The sequence below is a fragment of the Ovis canadensis genome, chromosome 1, assembly GCF_042477335.2.
Source record: "Ovis canadensis isolate MfBH-ARS-UI-01 breed Bighorn chromosome 1, ARS-UI_OviCan_v2, whole genome shotgun sequence".
NCBI lineage: Eukaryota > Metazoa > Chordata > Mammalia > Artiodactyla > Bovidae > Ovis > Ovis canadensis.
In genome coordinates, this window is record NC_091245.1 from 104,800,799 (window position 1) to 104,822,710 (window position 21,912).

The 21,912-nt window shown below is 53.5% G+C and overlaps 2 protein-coding genes across 7 annotated transcripts; both read right to left on the reverse strand.

Moving 5' to 3' along the window:
* Positions 1 to 326: 326 nt before the first annotated feature.
* S100A3 (S100 calcium binding protein A3) lies at positions 327 to 1,480 on the reverse strand. Its single transcript, XM_069571531.1, has 2 exons — positions 1,346 to 1,480; positions 327 to 894 (listed from the first exon to the last, which is right to left on the reverse strand). Exons 1-2 carry the CDS (start codon positions 1,478 to 1,480, stop codon positions 730 to 732), a joined length of 300 nt encoding a protein of 99 aa, XP_069427632.1. The 3' UTR covers positions 327 to 729.
* Positions 1,481 to 10,160: 8,680 nt separating this feature from the next.
* S100A2 (S100 calcium binding protein A2) lies at positions 10,161 to 14,830 on the reverse strand. Of its 6 annotated transcripts, none has more exons than XM_069574707.1 (3): positions 14,781 to 14,830; positions 12,210 to 12,363; positions 10,161 to 10,413 (listed from the first exon to the last, which is right to left on the reverse strand). In XM_069574707.1, the coding sequence occupies exons 2-3, from the start codon at positions 12,348 to 12,350 to the stop codon at positions 10,261 to 10,263; spliced, it is 294 nt and encodes a 97-aa protein (XP_069430808.1). In that variant the 5' UTR covers positions 12,351 to 12,363; positions 14,781 to 14,830; the 3' UTR covers positions 10,161 to 10,260. The 6 variants fall into 6 exon arrangements, with proteins under 6 accessions (XP_069430808.1, XP_069430798.1, XP_069430790.1 ...); XM_069574697.1 differs by lacking the exon at positions 14,781 to 14,830 and adding an exon at positions 13,934 to 14,769; XM_069574689.1 differs by lacking the exon at positions 14,781 to 14,830 and adding an exon at positions 13,739 to 14,227.
* Positions 14,831 to 21,912: the final 7,082 nt, after the last annotated feature.

Below are 21,912 nucleotides of genomic sequence, written 5' to 3' on the forward strand. Positions count from 1 at the left end.
GGCCCCACCCTCCTCCCAGAACATGTGGTCTGGGGGACTGAGTTTGACCCTCCTCTCACCTCCTTCACAGCCCAAGGGAGCTTCTTCAGAGACCTGCCCGATACAGACAGACAGACAGACAGAGAGCCCCCCCAAACCATCCTCCCATGGGCATTGTCCTCGAGTTGCCCCCATGCCTTCCTGCTGGACATTAGGACCATTTCATTTCCGCAGGGTCTGAAACTGCCCTCAACCTCCTGTCCTCCCGTGGAAAAGTCCAGGGAGGGGTGACGCCCCAGTGGGACTCTGTCCCCAGGCCGTCCTCTCAGAAGAACCAAACAGAGTCAAGTGATGCCAGTTCTTTATTAGGAACAAAAGAGGCCTTTGCCGCCACAATCTCTCTCCCAGACATGCTCTTCTGGGCCTTGACAGCCACCACCACTGTGGCTGGTGGGTGGAGGCAGCGGCTGGCTGCTCTTCAGATCACTAGCTATGATTCTGGGGATGGTCCCCTCGTGTCTCCTGGACCCATGGGTTGACACACCAGGGGCAAACCTGGGAGATTCTAGAAGGAGGAGCCTGGGGGGCCCGGAAGGGGAGAGCTGACGTGCTCAGGATGACCTTGGGGCAGAGTCAGAGCGGTCGAGAGGACCCCAACCTCTGCCCTCTGACAGCAGCCTTGCCCGTTACTGGGAGCAGGAGGGCTTCAGGGGGCTGTCCTCCTCTGCCCTCTGACAGCAGCCCTGCCCGTTACTGGGAGCAGGAGGGCTTCAGGGGGCTGTCCTTCAAGTACTCATGGCAGCAGATGCAGAGGCAGGCGAGCAAGCGCATGTACTCCACAAAATCCACCTGGCCATCCTTGTCGGTGTCCAGGGCACTGATGAACTGCTTGTAGTCACACTCCCGGAGCGTCGTCTGTGCGGGGTGGGGCGGGGAGGGATGAGGAGGCAGGCTGAGGAGGGCAGAGCAGCCTGGTGCTCACATCCAGCTTCCCTCCCCTCCACGCCTCCTCCCCGCCATCAGCAACCCACGCCCTCAGCCTCAGCCTTAGCCTCCCTGTTCTGAGGATTCACCGTGTCAGTTCCCCTCCCAAATCCTCTTTCTCAGCTCATTTACAGACCGCCAGCTGCGAGTCAGGCATTCTTCACAGAGCTCTCCCTCAGTCCTCCCAACCGCCCTTCCACAGTCTGGGAGGTGATTTTCCTCCACTTTACAGATGAAGAAACTGAGACTCCGGTTGTGCCCATTTCCCTCCCAGCACCCCTCCCCACAGTCTAACTTCCACCCCCTTGTGCCCCAGACTCAGAGCAGGGTCTTTTCCCAGAATTCAAGCAGTGCTTCCTGGGGGCTCGGCCCAGGTGCTCACCGGGGCCCAGGTAGGCAGCTCCTTCTCCAGGAGTTCCTTGAACTTCGCCTGGCAGAGCGAGTTTCCAGAGAACTGTGAATATTCCTGAAAGGTTTTCACGAGAGTAGCCAACGCCTGCTCCAGAAGACTGGCCATATTGACTGTCATGGAACAAAGGTGGGACTCATGGCAGAAGCCGAGTCAGCCCTTCTTCTCACCGCTGCCAAGTGTCCCAAGGACTGAGCCCAGACATGATTAACCCCCTACACGCTTCCGACCCCACAAGCTCCCCCTCCTCTGAGCAGCCCTCCTTGACTACACCAGCTCCTCATTTATTTTCCGACCACCCCCACCCTCTCCCACCACCACCGCTTGTTCCATTTCTGGACAGAGGCCTTAATTGCCCGACATCACTGCAAAGCCCTCAGGGAGCATGGCCCACTCGTCACCTCACTCCCTCACAGTGGTGGTAGTTTAGTTGCTAAGTCACGTTGGACTCTTCCGTGGCCCCATGAACTGTAGCCAGTCAGGCTCCTCTGTCCATGGGATTCTCCAGGCAAGAATACTGGAGTAGTTTGCCACTTCCTTCTCCAGAGGATCTTCCCGATCCAGGGATCAAACCCTGGGTCTCCTGCCTTGCAGGGGTTCTTTACCATCTGAGCCACCAGGGAAGCCCCCACTATTGTCTCCATCTTTTCTCATCTGACACCCAACAGTGACTCGGTCCAGCTCTGCACCACCCTCTGAGACAGCCCCCTGAGCCCAGAATCTTCCTCCCCTTCAGGACCCCAGAGCCAGGAACCTGCACGGAGATCCTTGCTCTGGGCTCCCAGCCTCAGGTCCTTGGCAAAGCTGAGCATCCTTGGAGGGAGTCAGGTCTCAGAGGAACCCCTACAGTCTCACCACCACCCCCTCACCATCCCATCTGTCCTGAACTCAGGGAAGCTGCATCCAAAGATCTACTATGCCTCTGACTAGCTGTGCAGGTGAGAATGAGCCATTTAAGGTCTCAGGTGTCTTATCTGTGAAATGGGGTTAATCCCACCTCACAGACCTAATTAGGGACCTGAAGCAGATGGTCTCTGGAGACAACCAGCTCCGGTCCGGACCAGTCTGTGATCTACCCCAACTATAGCCATCCGCCTGACCCCTGAGGGTCTTGAAACAGAAGGCTCTGCAGACAGGTACCCCGCTCTGTTAGAGGGGAAGCCCTTCCCAGAATTGCCCACCCACCCCTATAGCATTGGCCCCTCCCACTGCCCTCCTGGGAGATGCCTCCAGCCTGGGGAAACCCTAAGGCAGCCAGGAAGGCATGTGTTGTTTCCACGTGAGCCGAGTGACTCACTCCTGGTTCCCCCAGGGGACAGGAGTCCTGCAGCACGCGGCAGCCTGGGCCAAGGCTCTCTCCCTCCCTAATGATTTGTCCTCTGCTGGGCCCGGTGGATGGTCAAGAGTAGGGAGAGACAATGGGGTTAAGTGCTGCCTGGGGTTTAACGCTTTGTGACAGCCCAGGATTGGAGCAGAGTTCCGGGTTCCCAGGAGAGGAAAGGGCCATGATGGCAGGGAATGGGGAAATGCAGAGAGGCTGAACTGCCCCTCTGGGTTCCTGCCAGCCTGCCTGGCGCCACCACTGTGGCTTTTTCAGGAGCTCAGTGCCTGGAGACTAGAGGGAATCCTCTCTTGCCCGCCTCCCTGGCCCATCTTGCCTCCCCGGCAGGAATGAAGGGAGTGGGTAAGGGGGGAATTAACTGTGGGCAACAGCAGTGCTTTCAGCCCATCGTCCCCATCCCTCGGCCAGACCTCAGCTCTGCACACCCGCTAAACCCAAGCTCCCCAGCATCCCCTTACTGTGCCAGGGAGCCCCTGGGCCTATCACCAGACTCTCCTCACCTCATCAGTCCCTGCTGTGGTCACCCCTCTGCCCCCAAGCTCAGACCCTGAGCCAGGAGACAGAACTCGGGCTGGCCAACACCCAGCCCAGGGCAGGACCCAAGCAGCTGGCACTCACCGCTGATGCTGGCGTCTCAAGTGGAGGAACCCAGAGACAGGACATCCCTATTTGTAGCCTCCCGATGAAGGAAGGGAGTAATTATGGGGAGATCCAAGTAGGTCAAGCTCAGGATGCCCCCCAGGGGCTCCCCTGCCTCCCTCCCTGGCAACCCCTACTACAAGCCGCACTCACACACCTAGCCATGCGTACATCAAAGGCTGCAGACACCACCACCTCTTCATTTTCCCTCTGCCCTCCCCCAGCGTTGGGAACAGGGCATGGCCTCCTGTCCATCTCCTTCCTGCATGGTTAGAGGAGACAGGTCATTCGTTACAGCCGCCCTCTATCTCTTCATGCTGAAGAGGCATCCCGAAAGAAGGATGGACACATTTTTGCCCAGAGAATCCCCGTGCCAGAGAGGATCTTGGTGAGCCTCTGGTTCAGCCCCCCATTTATCGTGAGACCACTGAGCCCACAGACACTCTCCCTGCTTGATCCCCAGACCAACAGTCTTTGTGATGGGGGCATAGTACTGGTGGCTCAGATGGTAAAGAATCTGCTTGCAGCGCAGGAGACTGGGGTTCAATCCCTGGGTAGGGAAGATCCCCTGGAGCAGGGAATGGCTACCCACTGCAGTATTCTTGCCTGGAGAATTCCATAGACAGAGGAGCCTGGGGGACTACAGTCCATGGGCTCACAAAGACTCAGATACAACTGAGCTACTAACATTTTCACTTTCAAAGGGACAAAATAGGTGATTAAATAGGTAATCCCATTAGGGGATGGTAAGCAGAAAAATATGAAAGACCCCTGAATGTTAATCATTACTCAAGAAAGCAGGCTTGTTGTTATTTAGTTGCTAAGTCATGTCCGACTCTTTGCAACCCCGTGGACTGTACCCTGCCAGGCTCCTCTGTCCGTGGGATTTCCCGGGCAAGAATACTGGAGTGGGTTGCCAGTCCCTTCTCCAGGAGATCTTCCCGACCCAGAGATCAAACCCACATCATTGGCAGGTGTATTTTTTACCACTGAGTCACCAGGGAAGCCTGAAAGCAGGTTTGCATAACCCCAAAACCAAGCAGGCTTCCTTAGCAACAAAACCACACAACAGAAGCTCAGGACATCCCCCAAAACAATGAAACAACGGCAGCGTGAGCCCCACACACTGCGCAGTAAGCTCAGAAAGCTGACATGCTGTCTGTACACATTAGGAAAACAATAATTTTTGAACCTAGCTTGACTATGTAGAGACAAGAAAACTCCCCTGCTCAGCCCGGAGGAGGAGCTAATGATAGAAGCATTGATGTCTACTAAGAAAGACAAAGAAGGTCTTCTCCTCCTCCCCACTTTTCCTCTGATTATAAAACCGTGGCCCAGTAAGTTCTCACGGTGTGCCATCTCTCGTCCTCCCACGTGTTAAGTCTCACAAGCGTCCTATTCCAGTAAATCATTTCTTCACTATATCACTTCACCTCTCCCTGAATTCTTTTCTGTGCTGAGACATAAAGAACTACGGCACTGGAGCTCTTTGGAGCCCCTGAAACAGCACCTAAGGGTTTCGCCTGGACACCTTGGGCAGAAAACTGCTTGCTTCCCTGGGGGGACCATCAGTAGAAAGCCTTGAGACCCAGGAGGAAGGCGTGCTGCTCCTAGGGGCCCTTCCGGAAGTCTAGGCTGTGTTTCCCTGGTGCCCCCTCACCCCACCCCACCAAGCACAGACTCTCGCCAGGGCAGCCTGGAGCTAGAGCTCTTGTGCCCTGTCCTCCTGGCTCCACATGGCACCAAGGCCGAGTTCCCTGCACTCCCTTGGGGTGGGGGTAGGTTTCCTCTGGTGTGGGGCTTAAGGGTATAGCCCTCTGGGGTCCCAGCATTACATGAGGTGTCCCCTTTGCCTCTGCTCCTCAAATGAACCCTTCCTCTTTCCACAAACAAAGCCAAAGGTCACTTTGGCTCAGTTTAGTGATGTCCTCAGGATACGAGGGGCCCAGTACCTGGCTCTCTTCCTGGAATCTGCTTTCACTTAGATTTTGATCTCATTCCTTACCGCCTTGTGAGCTCTTTAATGCTTTGAAAAGCTGTTTTTATTCTCTCCAGCACTTTTTGTTGTTTTTAGCTGAAACCAGCACAGATCACCATATTACCAGAAATGGAAATCCCTTTATATCAATTCTCTCCTCCCGCCCCTCATCCCTGGGCCGGAGAGACCCCTCCTCATTTCTCAGAAAGAGAACTCAAGATCCAGAAGAGTGTGGAATGGGGAAGAAACCCTAACGCTTATGGGGCAGCCAGAGAGTTCATGACACCTTGGCCTCCCTTGAGTCCCCCTGCACCTGAAGCTCAACCTTGCCATCAGCTCCCTGAAGACTCAGCCCCTTTAGATGAGGGAAGCAAGCAGTGGGAGGGCAGGGAAGGGAGGGCTGTGATTATCTCTGTTTTATAGGCAAAGAATTATGGGGAGTAGGGGACAGAAGCAGGGGACTAATGTGGACCAGCAATTAATTCAGTTCTGAGTCAATCACTGTTCCCACCTGTGCCATCCCAGGAATGCCATGAGCAGCCACCTTCCCTAAGCAGATCACCTCACCTCTCTGGGCCTCATTTTCATCATCTGTGGATGACCAAGGAAAATAATGGTCACCGTTTCATAGGACTGCTGTGAGGCATAAATGAGTTAATATGCACCCAGCTCATAGACAAATAGCGCTGGCACCTGGTGAGCGTGTGAATGTTGGCTGAGAGGCAGGTAACTTGCCCCAAGTCACACAGCTAATTAGTGACCGGGTAAGAGCCATTCGTGACTCATGTCAGTATTTATTTTATTTTTTTTAAGTGTACTTATTTTCTGCTGCCCTGGGTCTTCGTTGCTGCACAATGGGCTTTCTCTGGTTGTGAGGACCAAGGGCTGCTCGTCATTGCAGTGTGAGGCCTTCGCATTGCGCCGGCTCTTCTTGTTGCAGAGTACGGGCTCTAGGCACACGCGGCCTGGGCTGCTCCATAGCACGTGGAATCTGCCCAGACCAGGGATCAAACCTGTGTCCCCTGCATTGGCAGGTGGATTCCTGCCACTGCACCACCGAGAAGTCCTCCTGTGAATATTTAGAAGCACCTCTTCTAGGCATTGGAGGTATAGCCATAAACAAAACAGACAAAATCCAAGTTCTGTGGAAAGGACCCTCTAACGCAGGCAACAAACGGTAACAAATGTACTATGAGAGATGGGTAACATAAATGCAAGGAAGAGCAGAAAGCAGGGCTACAGTGGTGGGGCCTGGGGTACTTTACGTGAGTGGTCAAGGGAGAGCTGGGCAACCTGCTCCCAGTCTGAGTCCTTATCCCCCAGCCCTCTCTGTTTCTCAGCCTGGCTGCACCTCCCCGGGACTCCTCCCTTTTGTTTGCCCAGACTGAGGCAGGCAGGTGCTCACCCTAGGAGGTGACAGCTGAGGGGAGGGTGGGTGGACTGGAGAGTCTGGGAGGAGGTGCTCTGGGGCTGGAGGACCATCATGAGAAGACCCCTTCACTGAGCCCTCACTCTTAGCTCCACCACCCTCCTCTCTCCACCTTGAGCATGCCCTTTACCTTGTTTGGGTCTTGATTTTTTTTTTTTTTTAATCTGGAAGATTCCTGCCCTGAGACTTCAGTGTGAAAGTTCTTCATTTCATTTGACAGTCCTGTGGAGCGTGTGAGAGTGGAGGGCCCCGCGTGTAACTCAGCAACCACACGCAAAATCCCCCACTCAATGTGGGTGGCAGGAAGAGAAGCAGACGCTCTCTGACCTGGCAGGACTGCCCTCCTCTCCATCTCCCCTCCCTCCTTGCCTCGGTTCCCCACTATCACCACCTTCACCTTACAAAGGCCTCTGGGAAACCCCTTTGCCCCCTGAAGGTCAGTGCCTGGTTCTGCATCTCAGGGAGAAATCAGATGAAATGTCCTGGAGCGTCCGAACATTCTTGTGCCACAAGGACCTGGGCCTGAGGGACAGGGTGACCCCACCCCCAGTCTCATAGCCCCGTGGGAGTCAATGAACCTCCTCAAACTGACTCATCTCCTCTCTCTCATCATCTGAGCCCAGTGTGGAGAGAGTGTGGGAAGGGGTATTTGATTTACTGAGGCTGGAGCCAGGGAGGCCTTTGCTACAGAATTAGGGAATGGGGGTGGGGAGAGAATCTGAACTGGGATCAAAGAGAATCTGTAGAGCTTAGACCTACCACCTCTTCTGAGGGCCTAGTCAATGCCTGACTGTGCCCATTTCCTGGATGGGAGCCCTGAGTCGGTGAGGAGTTCAAATGACCTAAATGTGGGAGCATGGGGAGCCTCATTGGGGTCACTCCTATTGAAGGCAGGAGAAGGGGACAACAGAAGATGAGATGGTTGGTTGGCATCACCAACTCGATGGACATGAGTCTGAGCAAGCTCTGGGAACCAGTGATGGACAGGGAAGCCTGGAGTACTGCAGTCCATGGGGTCGCAAAGAGTCAGACACAACTAAGAGACTGAACTGAATTGAACTGTCTCAGAATCCTCCTTTGCCTCTGTCCCTCTTTTCTTGCAGGACAGACCTTGAAGAGCAAATAGCAGAGTCGCAATGGGACACAATGGAAGGAGAGATATATTTCCCTGAGGTTCTGCTCCCTGCCCTAACTCCAGGAGAAAGTGAGAGAGAATCTGGCCAGCAGGCCCCTGAACAGCAAGCACCACTTTCCAGACCCTCCTGCTCTCTGCCTTGGCACGGAGATTTGCAGGGAGCAGTGGGATGAGGGAAGATTACTGAGACCAGCTAGGAAACTCATGTGTTTGTTAGTTTGTCAAATACACAGAAAGAAATTTGTCCCATTAGGTGCCTAGCCAGTCGGGGAACAGTTCCAGAGGCAGCCAATCGTGACCAGCCTCCACCAGCCCAAACAGCCCCAGAATTGGGGACAGAGGGCCAGCAGAAGCCAGGATCCACTGCAGGCAGCCACACTACGGCCTTGCGATCACCAAGTGGATCCGCTTCCCCGTGTCTTCAGGGTCGAGAGACCAAGGGCATCTGGACTTTGCCCAGCCAGGTGCCCTTCATCTCACACAAAGCCCCAGGGGAAGGAGAGGAAGGCCCAGGCTATCGCCTGCATATCGCTTAAGCAGGAGCCCCTTTCTCACAGACCTGGGGCAAATTCCAGCGCCGCTCCCTGTATGACTTCTGCTGCTGCTGTCCAGGGGCTAAGTCATGCCAGACTCTTTTGCAATCCCAAGGACTGTAGCTCCTCTGTCCATGACATTTCCCAGGCAAGAATACTGGAGTGGGCAGCCATTCCGGACTCCAGGGAATCCTCCTGGCACAGGGATCAAGCCCACGTCTCCTGAATTGCAGGCAGATCCTTTACCACTGGGCCACCGGGGAAGCCCGTACTTAACCTCTCCCAGGCCCTGTGTCCTCCTCTGTAAAATGTGGAAACTAGCGATACGGCCCTCACACAACCGCTGTGAAGAGTCAGTGGGATGTTGCTCGAACAGGCCTATGAGAGAGCCTGGCCAAAAACGAGAGCACCTCGAACGGCAGACGCTTCCTCCTCTCGATTTCCTTATCTGTAAAAGGGGCCTAATGATCGTTCTCTGGGGGGTTACCATGGGGCTGAAGAAACAGTGTTCATGAAAGCAGCTTTGGGAACTGCTGTGGAAATGTTAATTACCATTATCATACATCCCTGACCTGTGTTCACTGGTTCCTTTCCCTACATGGTATTATATTAGGAAATAGGCTCCTCTCTTTTCATTGCTCAGCCTGCCCAACCTCCCCCAGCACCAGCCCCAGATGTGCAGTTAAAGCGAAACAGTGAGAACAAGCAGGGTTTCTCACCCCTTATTTGGGGGGAGCTTTTGTCTGAGCTACTCTGTAAGCAGTTCCCAAGCAGCAGAGCTTCCCAGGGAAGTGAGAAAAAAAAGTAATTCACAGAAATATTGTCTATTATTTGTCTACTATCCACCCCCCCTTTCCTTTTCGTTAAAACTCTTTTTCACTCCTCGCTTCCACTGCAGGGGGCATGGGTTGGATCCCTGGTGGAGGAACTAAGATCCTGCATGCTTCATGGTTCAGCCAAAAAACAGGAGCTCTTCAATTCGAGTAGAATTTAGAGAAGATACAGAGGGCCCAGGACAGTCGGAGAACAAGGCCATGTTACTTGCTCAGTTGTGTCTGACTCTGCGACCGCACAGACTATAGCCCACCAGGCTCCCCTGTCCGTAGGAATCTCCAGGCAAGAATACTGCAGTGGGTGTCCATTCCGTTCTTTCAGGGATCTTCCTGACCCAGGGATTGAACCCGGGTCTCCCACACTACAGGCAGATTCTTTACTGTCTGAGCCACCAGGGGAGCCCCAGGCAGTCTTCCCAGACAACAAATGGCTCTCAAAGTAATAAATGGCCTTGGGGCCAAGATCAAATCGTCGGCCCTGCCCAGGAAAAGGGCCTCAGGGTAAGACAAAGTCAAAGAGGAGAAATTTCATGCGGACTTCAAAAAGATTTAAGGGCAAGTCTCAGATTTCACATACATATTATGTCTTCTAATAATTTTATTGTGTCTTCTTGAGCCTTTCAGACAAGAGGGTCTGTAAGAATCATAAGGACATTTTCTCCCAGCACCCTGACTCTAAGGTGGAAAGGGCCAGTCTCAAAGAGATTTATAAATGTGGCTTTTGTCTAACTGAATTTGTAAGTTGATGCACAGGAAGCCCACAACATTTTTGAAGGAATTGTATCATCTTGCACTGAAAGGGATAAAGACAGCTCACAACAAAAAGCAGCTTTGGGTCTTAAACTTTCAGCACAGCAACAGGGCCAGCCAGATGACAGGGCCACTCTGAGCAATGAAAATACTGTCAACCAGCAAAAGGAGTTTATTGAGTAAAATTTAAAAAGATAGAGAGTCCTCCTGGGCTGAAGAGACCCATAGCAGGGAGCCACGAGCTCTGCATCAGGACCGCGCTGGGGAGCCCTGGAAGAAATCGTTGCACATGATTGTGATGAGGGCCAGGAAGACGGCGTACTCCTGGAAGTCCACCTGCTGGTCACTGTTCTCATCCAGATCACCCATCAGCTTCTTCAGGCCCTCCTCATCCACCTTCTCCTGAAAGCAAGAGACAGTCAGGCCATCCACTCTTGGGGCAGAACCCAGCTTTCCCCTCCTCCCTGGGCAGCAGGTAAGTGGTGAGCAGGGAGCACCTGGAGTGATGGGGAGCAGGGAGCACCTGGGAGCACTAGGGTGCCCTGTGAGTGGGGACACAGGGAAGTCATGAGCCAGAGCCTCCAGCTCTCCCTGCTGGGGGACCCCAGACCCTCCCTTCAGAGGATCAGCTCTGCTCCCTACAAGGGCCCAGCAAGACAGGCATCACCCACATCCTGCTGATGAGGAAACTCAAGCTTTCTGAAGCTACCACCACGCCTCATCACCAGAAAAGTGAATTCCAAAAAGGCAGGCTCTTTCCCATACCAGATAAAATGAAACCAAATTAGAAAAGTATGATCAAAAATATTTTTTTACAAAAAAAGGACATGCCTCGTATGTTCAAAGCCTGAGATGTGACCTTGGGATTTGTTCCAGCAGCTAAGACTCCACTGGGATTTGGTCCAGTGGCTCCACACTCCCAGTGCAGACTCCTGGATTAGATCCCTGGTCGGGAAACTAGATCCCACATGCTGCATCTAAGACTCCCGCCCATGCACTCTCAAGGAACCTCGTACCCCTGGACTGTACCCAAGGCCGCTGCCAGAGCCCAGTGAGCCCCACTAACCAGCCCCAGGAGATGCACATCTCCACAGCCCTGGCATAGAGCCCACTGGCCTGTGGAAGGAGGTAGAGAGCCGGAGCTTCCTGCCCATGTACCCTGCTCTGTCCTTACTCCAGTGCAGCCAAGTAAATAACCGTTTTTTTGGTGGGGCAGAGGGGGAGCGGTGCACTTCTCAGGAGGTGCTACTGCTGCTGCTGCTAAGTCGCTTCAGTCGTGTCCGCCTCTGTGCGACCCCATAGACGGCAGCCCACCAGGCTCCCCCGTCACTGGGATTCTCCAGGCAAGAACACTGGAGTGGGTTGCCATTTCCTTCTCCAATGCATGAAAGTGAAAAGTGAAAGTGAAGTCATTCAGTCGTGTCTGACCCTCAGCAACTCCATGGACTGCAGCCCACCAGACTCCTCTGTCCGTGGGATTTGCCAGGCAAGAGTACTGGAGTGGGGTGCCATTGCCTTCTCCGTCAGGTGCCGCTAGTGGTAAACAATCCATCTGCCGGTGCAGGAGACACAAGAGACTCAGGTGTGACCCCTGGGTCAGGCAGATGCCCTGGAGGAGGAAATGGCAACCCGCCCCAGTATTCTGGCCTGGACAGTTCCATGGACAGAGGAGCCTGGCAGACTATAGTCCACGCGGTTGCAAAGAGTTAGACATGACTGACCAAGTGAGCACGTGAGCACACACGAGGGAGGCACTGATTAAAGGCAGGGCAAAGGGGATTTCTCTCCAAAACATCTCAGGGTGTGCCTTAGCTGAGCTTTTCTCTCCCTAGACACCTTCTTAGTTTGGCAAGCAAATATGGAAAACAAAAAGGGAGAGGAAAGGATGGAGGGAGGAAGAGAGGAGGAGATCACAAATGAGAGCTGTGTGATCCTGAGCGAGTCACGTCCCCTCTCTGGGCTCTGGCAGCACAGCCGCTCTCCGGAACGCTGCAGGGAGGAGCCAGCAGCAGAGTGCCCACTCACGCATTCACACAAAGGCCTCCCTCTCACTCTGGTGAGGTCATAAAAGGCTTGACTCCACCCTGGTGTCTGCATCCCCAGGCCCGCCTACCCCCAGCCAGGGAGGGAGAAGAGATTCATCCTGTGCCCCCACACCATACACCAGGACCCTCTCACCCCCAGTCAGCCCCACTCACCCCCACAAAGCTGGGCAGCTCCTTGTGCAGAAGCTCCTTCATCTCCCCCTTACTCAGCTTGAACTTGTCTCCCTCTTGGCCAGAATACTTGTGGAAGGTGGCGACCATCACAGCCAGCGCCTGCTCCAGGGGACTGGACATCTTGGATCTGAGGCTACAGGGGTGGCAAGCGAGGGAGAGGCCTCAGCCCAGCCTGCAGGACCATCTGCTGCCCTTGTGCCCCAAGCTGCCTCTCCAAGTCCCTTTCTGAATGGGCAGGCAGGGCTGCATCTCCGCCTCAGCCGGTGGCTCGCTGGCCAGAAGCCATACCTCCGTCTCACACTAGGTGGGTGAGGCAGAGGCTAGACCTTCCCCTGTATTTGGAAGGGCCTCATGTCTCCTCCCATCATATTTGGGGCCCAGAGCGTCTGTGGGGAAAAAAAAAAAAAAGGCAGGGTGGCCAGAGTCCCACTGGGGATCCTTTCTGTCAGCTTCTATCATAGGGCAGTGGGCTCTGTGCCAGGGCTGCAGGGACAGGCGTCTCATGCACAGTTAGTGGGGCTCACTGGGCTCTGGCAGCGGCCTTGGCTACAGCCCCAGGGGTATGAGGTTCCCTGAGGAGTGACCTCCCCCCTCAGCCAGAGGGCGTCGTTCTCCCATCTAACTGGAAGCTCCCTTGGGTAGGTTGTATCCTCCGTCAGACCAGGGGCTCTCACTCTGTAGGGAATGTGTCTCCCCTCACGCTGGAGGCACCAGAGCAGGGGTGCTGGTAACTAACACTCTCCCTGACAGCAAGGATTCTTCTGGGACTGGAATTCAAGAAATTAAAAGCCCAGTACCCCAGGATCAGGACAGAATCTGAGACCAAGGACAGAATTTGGAGGTCATCCTTTCCAAGGCCCAGCCTCTCAGTGCGGTCACACCACCCTGGGGGGATTAGGCAGGCCCCAGGGTGAGGCCAGAGGAGCAGGCGCCAGAGGCAAGAAGCACCCTGGGCCCGTCCTGCCAGCCCTGCCTTCAGGAGGCGGGAGAAGACAGGAAGCGGCAGGGCTATCCCGCTGCTCAGGGCAGGGGCCAGGCAGGCCCGCTCGCTTGAGATCCCTGGCTCTTAGTCCTGCTGGAACCCAGGACTTTTCAAAAACAAACAAACCCAGGATTCTCCTTAAAGCACCCCCCCAACCCTCCCACAACCACACATACTTCATATGCCTGGACCCAAACCCCCAAGAAGCAGCAACACTCAGAGTGAGAGATGCAAGACAGACCCCAAGAGTAACCCCTAAACCTCACAGAGGAACTGGGAAAAAGCCTCTGTCTGACACTTCACCGGAGGTCCCCCCAAATGCAGAGACACACAGAGGCCCCGGGCCTTCCACCAAGGAAACAGGGAGACAAAGAGCAGCATAAGGGGACATGCCGCAGAAGCTCACACAACACTGTAAACCAGCTCTGCTCCGACAAAAACCCATTAAAGAAAAAGCCAACGGGACAAAGGCAGAGACCCATGGGGGTCTTGCCCACCCAGCCCTGCCCAGGACAGAGGTACTCACCAGACCAGAGGGCAGAGAGAGACTCAGGAAGGAAAGCAAAGGGCCAGGTGCAGAGTTGGCATTTATATGCTAGCCCCACTGGCCCCCAACTTTGCATTTTAAGGAAACCAAACCTGCCCCAACCTGATCCCGCCAAAGCCTGGCCTCCTGCCACCCCCACACACCCCCTCCCAGTCCCTCCCTTCCCGACAATACCGGCTCCTGGGCAGCCAAGGGCAGCCCCTCCCCCGGCCCCGCCCTGGCCACAGTGGGAGCGGGGGTGTCACCGGGAAAAGGTATTCTGGGCCCTGGGCGAGGGGAGGCAGCCCCTGTTCACGGGGGCCTGGAGATTCAGGCCCAGTCTTGCTCTCATGACAAATGCCTGCAAGTCACAGTTCATTGGCGTGCCCGAAGCTGCAGGTGCGTGCTGGGACTTCACGGGCCTGTGTGTGTTCTGGGAACCAGGAGGCAGCTGGGGGCTATCAGGAAGAAGAGGGCAGGGGTGACCGCAGGGAAACAAAGTGGCTTTTAATAGCTGGCCCCAGAATAACTGTCAGTGATGTACTGAGGCAAGTGGGTGTGCTTTAAAAGACCTGGAAAGGCCCCCTTCGGGTAGGAAGGGGTCTGGCAGGAGACAGCGAGGCAGCGACAGGTGGAGTGGCTCTGCTATCGTCAGCTGGGGTGAGCAGCAGTCTGTGTGTGTGAGGAAGGCCCAGGAGGGTTGAAGGGAGGAGAAAACGGGAGTCTCCTCCAGCTTGGGAGGTGAGCACGTGAGGAGGAGGCCCGCACAGCTTCCCAAGCCAGGAGGCCAGGCTGGGGATGAGGCCTCTCTCTCCAGGCCCCTCCCCAGAGAAAGGCAAACACTGAGGCCTGTTAGGACCCAGCCCAGGGGAGGGCCTTTCAGAGAAGAGCAGACTTCACTCGGCCCCTTCCCAGGCCCCCCTCGCCTACTGCCTCAGTCCAGTCCGGGCACCGCCCTTCCTGTGCGCCAGCTCCCCTCCCCGCTCCAGATGTCCACAGCTTCTTTCCCCTCCTCCGGCGCCCCTAGTCCTGGGTGACTCACCCGAGGTTCCAGGCCCAGAGGCTCAGGCAGTGACTCAGCGGCACCGCCCTCCTCCCCCAGGGCTAGGGCAGCCGAAGTTACGAAGTTACGGGGCAGCAGGCAGAAACCACAACCCAGCTCCGGCAGACAGGGCACTGGAACAGAACCCCCTCATCAGGCCCACTCTGGGGAGTTTGGGGTCATGACACCACAGAGAAACTCAGACTGAGAACCCCCAGAGATCAGACATCGAGCCAGGCTGCTCTTTCCCCGGCGGTCACTCGCAGTGGGACTTGGGGGCGGCCTGAGCAGCACAGATGAAACCAGGCCTCAGGGGCCCCCGGTGCCCACTCCTACACCTCTGCAAAGCCACCCAGTGTCCTTCCTCCCCAAGGCACTTGACCCCCTTGTGCTACTGCTCTTCCCTGTTAAAACCTATTTCAGGTCGAGCTTGGAATAAAAATTGTTCTCCCCGAGGGTAAGGATCAGTGGGGTGCAATGCATTGGTTTTTACAGCACTTCTTCCATTTTAACTGAGGACTTTGGCAGATGGCACTTCTGCTCAGAAACTGCAGTGGCGTCCCCATGGCCCTTGCTGGAAGTGAGGTGCTGGGGCTCTGGCCCCTACCTGCATATCCAACCTCTCCTGCATGTCTCCTAATTGCTTGCTCACTGTGCCTGAGCACTTGGAGTGGCCAAGACTGCCTATTCCCATCTTTCTGCTCAGAATGTGCCCACTCACCACCTCCCTGCCTCCCGAAGTCCCACATATCCTTCAAAGGCCAGTTCAACGCCCCCACCTCACGGAGCCGCCCCAGGGCTAACCAGAGTCTGTCTCCACCTGCTCTGTCCCACAGCAAACGCTCCTTTTGTACTCGGAGCATTCTGATCTCAATTGAATCACTCGCGTGCCTGTCTTCTCTCGTCCTCACTCCCACATGGTGAGCTCACCGGGCAGGGACCACGTGAGCAAAGGGTCTTGCCCACACCAGGTGCCATCCTAAGTTTACGGTTGGCACCGTGGTGGGTAGGGTGCTGGGGACAGTACCAGGGGGCTTTCCCACCTCCCGAAATCACATCGCTGATGATGCTACCAAATCATAACTTCTCTGCCTGCTCCCAGGAGTGGAACTGAAACCCTGGGTTGGAAAACAGAGCTTCAGAGACCTATGAGTCCCTGAGGAGTGGCTGCAGGAAATATCTTGCTCTGGGGACCCACTGAGGGAAGGAGCACCACAGAGTTCCCAGAGGGCAGAGATGGAGACAGGAGGCAGACAGAGGAAGAGACGAAGAGGCAGTCAGACAGAAACTGGGAGAGAAAGTCAGAGAAAAACAGTCACGGAAAGTGAGAGGAAAAAGGGAAGACCAGAGAGATGAGAGAGCGCGCCTCTGACGCTAGGGGCAGCATCTGGACCCCTGTCCCTAAACTGAGACCAGGGCTATGCCCATCAAGGAGCCATATTCCGGAACTGATGAAAATCACAGTAATTTGCCGCTAACTTGCTGTGTTATCTAGAGTAATTCCTTCCCCCTTGCAGAACAGGAGGGTTGGATAGGCTGACCCCTCAAAGTCCAATTCCATTCTGTGCTCTCCACTTCTTCGTGAAGGCAGAGAAGCCAGGATGCAGGCAGGCAGTGGACACATCCTGGCAGTGACTGTGCCCAGGCCCAGCTGGGAAACGGGGTGTCCTCTTTCTCCTAGGCCTGGTTCCAGGTGCCAAAGGTTTCCCATCAGCCACTCCTGGGTTTTCCCCGTCTTGTTCATGCCCCCTGGTGGTTGAGATGTGTCATTGCAGGCTGGTCTCCCTATTCTTTCCCTCCGTCCTGTCTGGGTCGGCCAGCCCTTGCCCAGCCCTGCTCCTGACTCAGGCAGGAGAAGACAGTGCTGATTCATCTCCAGCAAGCCTTCCCACGCCCACACCTCTCACACCTGCATGACGTATGAAGTGTTTCCAGGACAGTTCCTGCTGAGACGCCCAGGTGGACTTCTGAAATGGAAATTGGATGCCTGTAAAGGGTTTAAAAGCCGTAGGGAGGAAGCAGGAAGGAACTAAGCGGCAGAAGTGAGGGGCTGAACACTGTCAAGCTCTGTCAACCTCCCCACCATCTCTGGGGCAGTTCCAGGGAAAGAGAAATGGTCTCGCTGTTGGGGCGTGGGGCCCTTGCTTTCCTCTGACTTAAGCATGCGACTTGAGGAAGTTGCGCCAACCTCTGAACTCAAAATTTTTCACCACAAGGATCCTTTTTATTATTCCTCTGCCCTCCCCAAATCTGCTTTGAGATATTTTCTCTCAACAAACCGCATGAAATAATTCATCTAGATATCCCCTGATGGGTCTTCCCTGGTGGCTTGGTGGTAAAGAAGCCATCTGCCAGTGCAGGAGACACAGGGGACGAGGGTTCCATCCCTGGGTCAGGAAGATCCCCTGGAGGAGAAAATGGCAACCCTCTCCAGTATTATTGCCTGGAAAACCCCACGGACAGAGGAGCCTGGTGGGCCACAGTCCATGAGGTCACAAAGAGCTGGACACGGCTGAGTGACTGGGCCCAGCACAGCACATCCCCTGACAGCCCCTCGGCATGAGAGAGCCTGCATTATCACACTGTTTGGGTCATTCTGGATCTTCCATGTGTAATGGATTTGTCATACCCTTTGCTGGAAGAGTCCAGACTGACATTATGAGCCACCTACTGTGTGCTGAGTGATGTCCATATATAATCCCATTTAATTGACACAGAAATCCCAGAAAGTTGGTACAGTCTTACCACCACTTTGCAGAGAAGAAAATTGAGGCTCAGAGAAGTTTTCCCAAGTTCACACAATTAATGAGGCATGGCTTAAACACAGGTGGCCACAATGGTAAACCTCCCTAGAAGAGCCAGTCATCAAGAATCCCCTAGGGACTTCCGTCATTGGTTAAGACCTCACCTTCCAGTGTGGGGGATGTGGGTTCAATCCCTGGTCAGGGAGCTAAGATTCTATATGCTTTGTGGCCAAAATGCCAAAACATGAAACCAAAGCATTTTTGTAACAAATTCTATATAGACTTTTTTTTCAAATGGTCCACATCAAAAAAAAAAAGAATCCCCTAGAATCCTAACCTTCTGATTCCTACACAGACCAACCAGCCATCCCCTCACATTATACCCAACCTTTGAGTCTTATTTCTGGACCTCATCCAGTACCCAGGAGCCCATCTCTTGCCTGCTTTGGTCTGACATCTTCAGTTGACCCCTCTTCCTTTCCCTCCAAATGCACTCTGGCTTGAATCTAAAATAAGCTTTAAAAAAAAAATAAAAACAAACTTCCTCAGCTCTGCCACCTCCCTTGACTCTTACTGTTGCAACAAATAATACCTCTTCACACAATGACCCAAATCAAAAACATGGCTGTCTTCCTATTCTCCCCCTTACTGCCCTCCAGTTACACAGGTCAGGTGACCTGACCTTCTAAATACTGCTCAGTTCTGTCTACACTGCCTGAGATCCCGCGGTATCACCTTGCTCTGTCCTTTTCCCCCACCACTAACCTTGTCCCCCACTCTGAGCCATTCTCAATTCTGCCACCAGAGTGATCTTCCTAAAATTCAGACCTGACCATGTCACTCCGCAGGTGAAAACACGGAGTCATCTCCCTTAACTTTAGGAGAAGGCTACCCCGCGTGGCACACCTTCCTAGGTACCCAGCTGTGCTGAGGCACATGCCACGCCCTTCCGGGCCTCTGAGCCCTTGCCCAAGCCATTCATTCTCTCAGGAAGAAGCCTCTTCTTGCTTTGTCCCCCTGTCGACCTGCTGTTGTCGTTTTCAGTTGCTCAGTCACGTCAGACTCTTTGCGACCCCGTGGGCGCAGCACGCCAGGCTTTCCTGTCCTTCACTGTCTCCCAGAGTTTGCTTAAACTCATGTCCATCAGGTCGATGATGCCATCCAACCCTCTCATCCTCTGTTGCCCCCTCCTCCTCTTGCCCTCAATCTTTCCCAGCATCAAGGTCTTTCCCAATGAGTTGGCTCTTCACAGCAGGTGGCCAAAGTATTGGAACTTCAGCTTCAGTATCAGTCCTTCCAATGAATATTTTCAGGACTGATTTCCTTTAGGATTGACTGGTTTGATCTCCTTGCAGGCCAAGGGACTCTCAAGAATCTTCTCCAGGACCACAGCTCTAACGCATCAATTCTTTGGCAATCAGCCTTCTTTTCAGTCCAGTTCTCACATCCATACATGACTACTGGAAAACCATAGCTTTGACTATAGGGACCTTTGTCATCAATCTCCTACTCATTATTTATATATATTTTTTAGCCACACTGCGAAGTATTTGGGACTTTAGTTCCCTGACCAGGAATCAAACAAGTGCCCCTGAATTGGAAGCTCAGAATCTTAAACACTGGACTGCCAGGGAAATTCCTCCTCAGTTCAGTCATTCAATCGTGTCCCACTCTTTGCGACCCCATGGATTGCAGCACACCAGGCTTCCCTGTCCATCACCAACTCCCGGAGCTTCCTCAAACTCATGTCCATCAAGTCGATGATGCCATCCAACCATCTCATCCTCTGTCGTCCCCTTCTCCTCCTGCCTTCAATCTTTCCCAGTAGCAGGGTCTTTTCAAATGAGTCAGTTCTTCACATCAGGTGGCCAAAGTATTGGAGTTTCAGCTTCAGCATCAGTCCTTCCAATGGATATTCAGGACTGATCTCCTTTAGGATTGACTAGTTGGATCTCTTTGCAATCCAAGGGACTCTCAAGAGTCTTCTCCAACACCACAGTTCAGAAGCATCAATTCTTTGGCGCTCAGCTTTCTTTATAGTCCAACTTTCACATCCATACATGACTACTGGAAAAACCATGGTTTTAACTAGACAGACTTATGTTGGCAAAGTAAGGTCTCTGCTTTTTAATATGCTGTCTAGGTTGGTCATAGCTTTCCTTCCAAGGAGTAAGTGTCTTTTAATTTCATGGCTACAGTCACCATCTGCAGTGATTTTGGAGCCCAAAAAAATAAAGTCAGCCACTGTTTCTGCTGTTTCCCCATCTATTTGCCATGAAGTGATGAGATCAGATGTCATGATCCTAGTTTTCTGAATGTTGAGTTTTAAGCCAACTTTTTCACTCTCCTCTTTCACTTTCATCAAGAGGCTTTTTAGTTCTTCTTCGCTTTCTGCATAAGGGTGGTGTCATCTGCATATCTGAGGTTACTGACATTTCTCCCAGCAACCTTGATTCCAGCTTGTGCTTCTTCCAGGCCAGCATTTCTCATGATGTATTCTGCATATAAATTAAATAAACAGGGTGACAATATACAGCCTTGACATACTCCTTTCCAGATTTGGAACCAGTCTGTTGTTTCATATCCAGTTCTAACTGTTGCTTCTTGACCTGCATACAGATTTCTCAGGTGGCAGTTAAGGTGATCTGGTACTCCTGTTTCTCGAACAATTTTCCAGTTTGTTGTGATCCACCCAGTCAAAGGTTTTGGCATAGTCAATAAAGCAGAAGTAGGTATTTTTCTGCAACTCTCTTTCGATAATCCAACAGATGTTGGCAGTTTGATCTCTGGTTCCTCTGCCTTTTATAAATCCAGCTTGAACATCTGCAAGTTCACAGTTCATGTACTGTTGAACCCTGGCTGGAGAATTTTGAGTATTTATTTGCTAGCGTGTGAGATGAGTGCAACTATGCGGTAACTTGAACATTCTTTGGCATTGCCTTTGTTTGGGACTAGAATGAAAACCTTTTCCAGTCCTGTGGCCACCGCTGAGTTTTCCAAATTTGCTGACATATTGAGTGCAGCATTTTCACAGCATCATCTTTTTGGATTTGAAATAGCCCAACTGGAATTCCATCACCTCCACTAGCTTTGTTTGTAGTGATGCTTCCTAAGGCCCATTTGACTTCACACTCCAGGATGTCTGGCTGTGGGTGAGTGATCACACCATCGTGGTTATCTGGGTCATGAAGATCTTTTTTGTGTAGTTCTTCCTACTCACCCTTTAAATTTAGCTCAAAGATCAACTCCTCTGTGCAGCATCCCTGGATCTACTCCGCAGCCTCCTCACATACTAGAGCACATGAGTGTACATGTGTGTTCACGTGCACACAAGCCGAGTGGGGTGTTGGGTTAAGGTAGGTGTCCCTCCTACGTACTTCTGCAGCCCGTTGCCAACCGCCCTGTAACCGCACATTTTATGTGTCGTCGTGGCCGTTTATTTGTGTGTCTTCCCCAACTCGATCAGGCTGCTGGGACCTGGATGCTGAGTATGGCCGACTCCTGGGACCCCCGGTGTTTGACACGGAGCGAGTGTCCCGTGAATGGCCAGAAGGAGGCACAAGCACAGTCCCTCGTTGCCGCCCCCCTTTCTCCTCCCTTTGACCCCACATTTCTAAGACTCTAAATCCCCTACCCCCATCCCAGAACCTTCTCAGAGCTGACCCACAGGAATTCCCTGGGGGTCCACTGTTTAGGACTCAGCACTCTTGCTGCCAGGGGCCTGGGTTTGATCCCTGGCCAGGGAACTAAGATACTATAAGCTGCAAGGTGCAGGCAAATAAACAAATAAAAGCTGACTTTCTACCATCCTACAAATCCAGCTGTCTCCAGAAGCAGCCTTTTTACCAACGCCAGTTTGGGGGAGGGGGCGACTTAACAATCCCACTCCTCAGAAGTGCTCTTCAGAGGGAGGGGCCCGTCCACACCTCTCGGCTCTGATAGAAGAGGCCACGCTCCTAACCTGCTGCTCTCTTTCTCCACCAGCCAGCCCTATCCTGTCCTCACCTCCCTGGTGACCACACTAACCCCATGGGCAGGGGCAGGAGGGCAGCTGCCCTCTGTGATGAGATGGGGAAGGTCAAGTCAAGAAGCAGCAGGAAAGGAACTTAAAGGGCTTTGGGCTCCCGTTCTAAATTATATTCTCTGGTCCATTTTCTCCAAACTCAAAAAGGAGAGGAGTGTGAACAATTAGTACCCTCAGAAACCCCAGTACTTAGGTCTCCTCCTTCTTGGCCCTTCTACTGCCGTCTACATCTTTTAACCAGGGTCATTCCTCAGGGGTCTGGCCAGGAACAAACCACTCTTTGCACGCACCCACCTCCAGCCGCCCTCACCCTCATTTGTGTCCTCATGAGAGAGGACTCCCAGGGGCACGGGCGCCTTCTGGG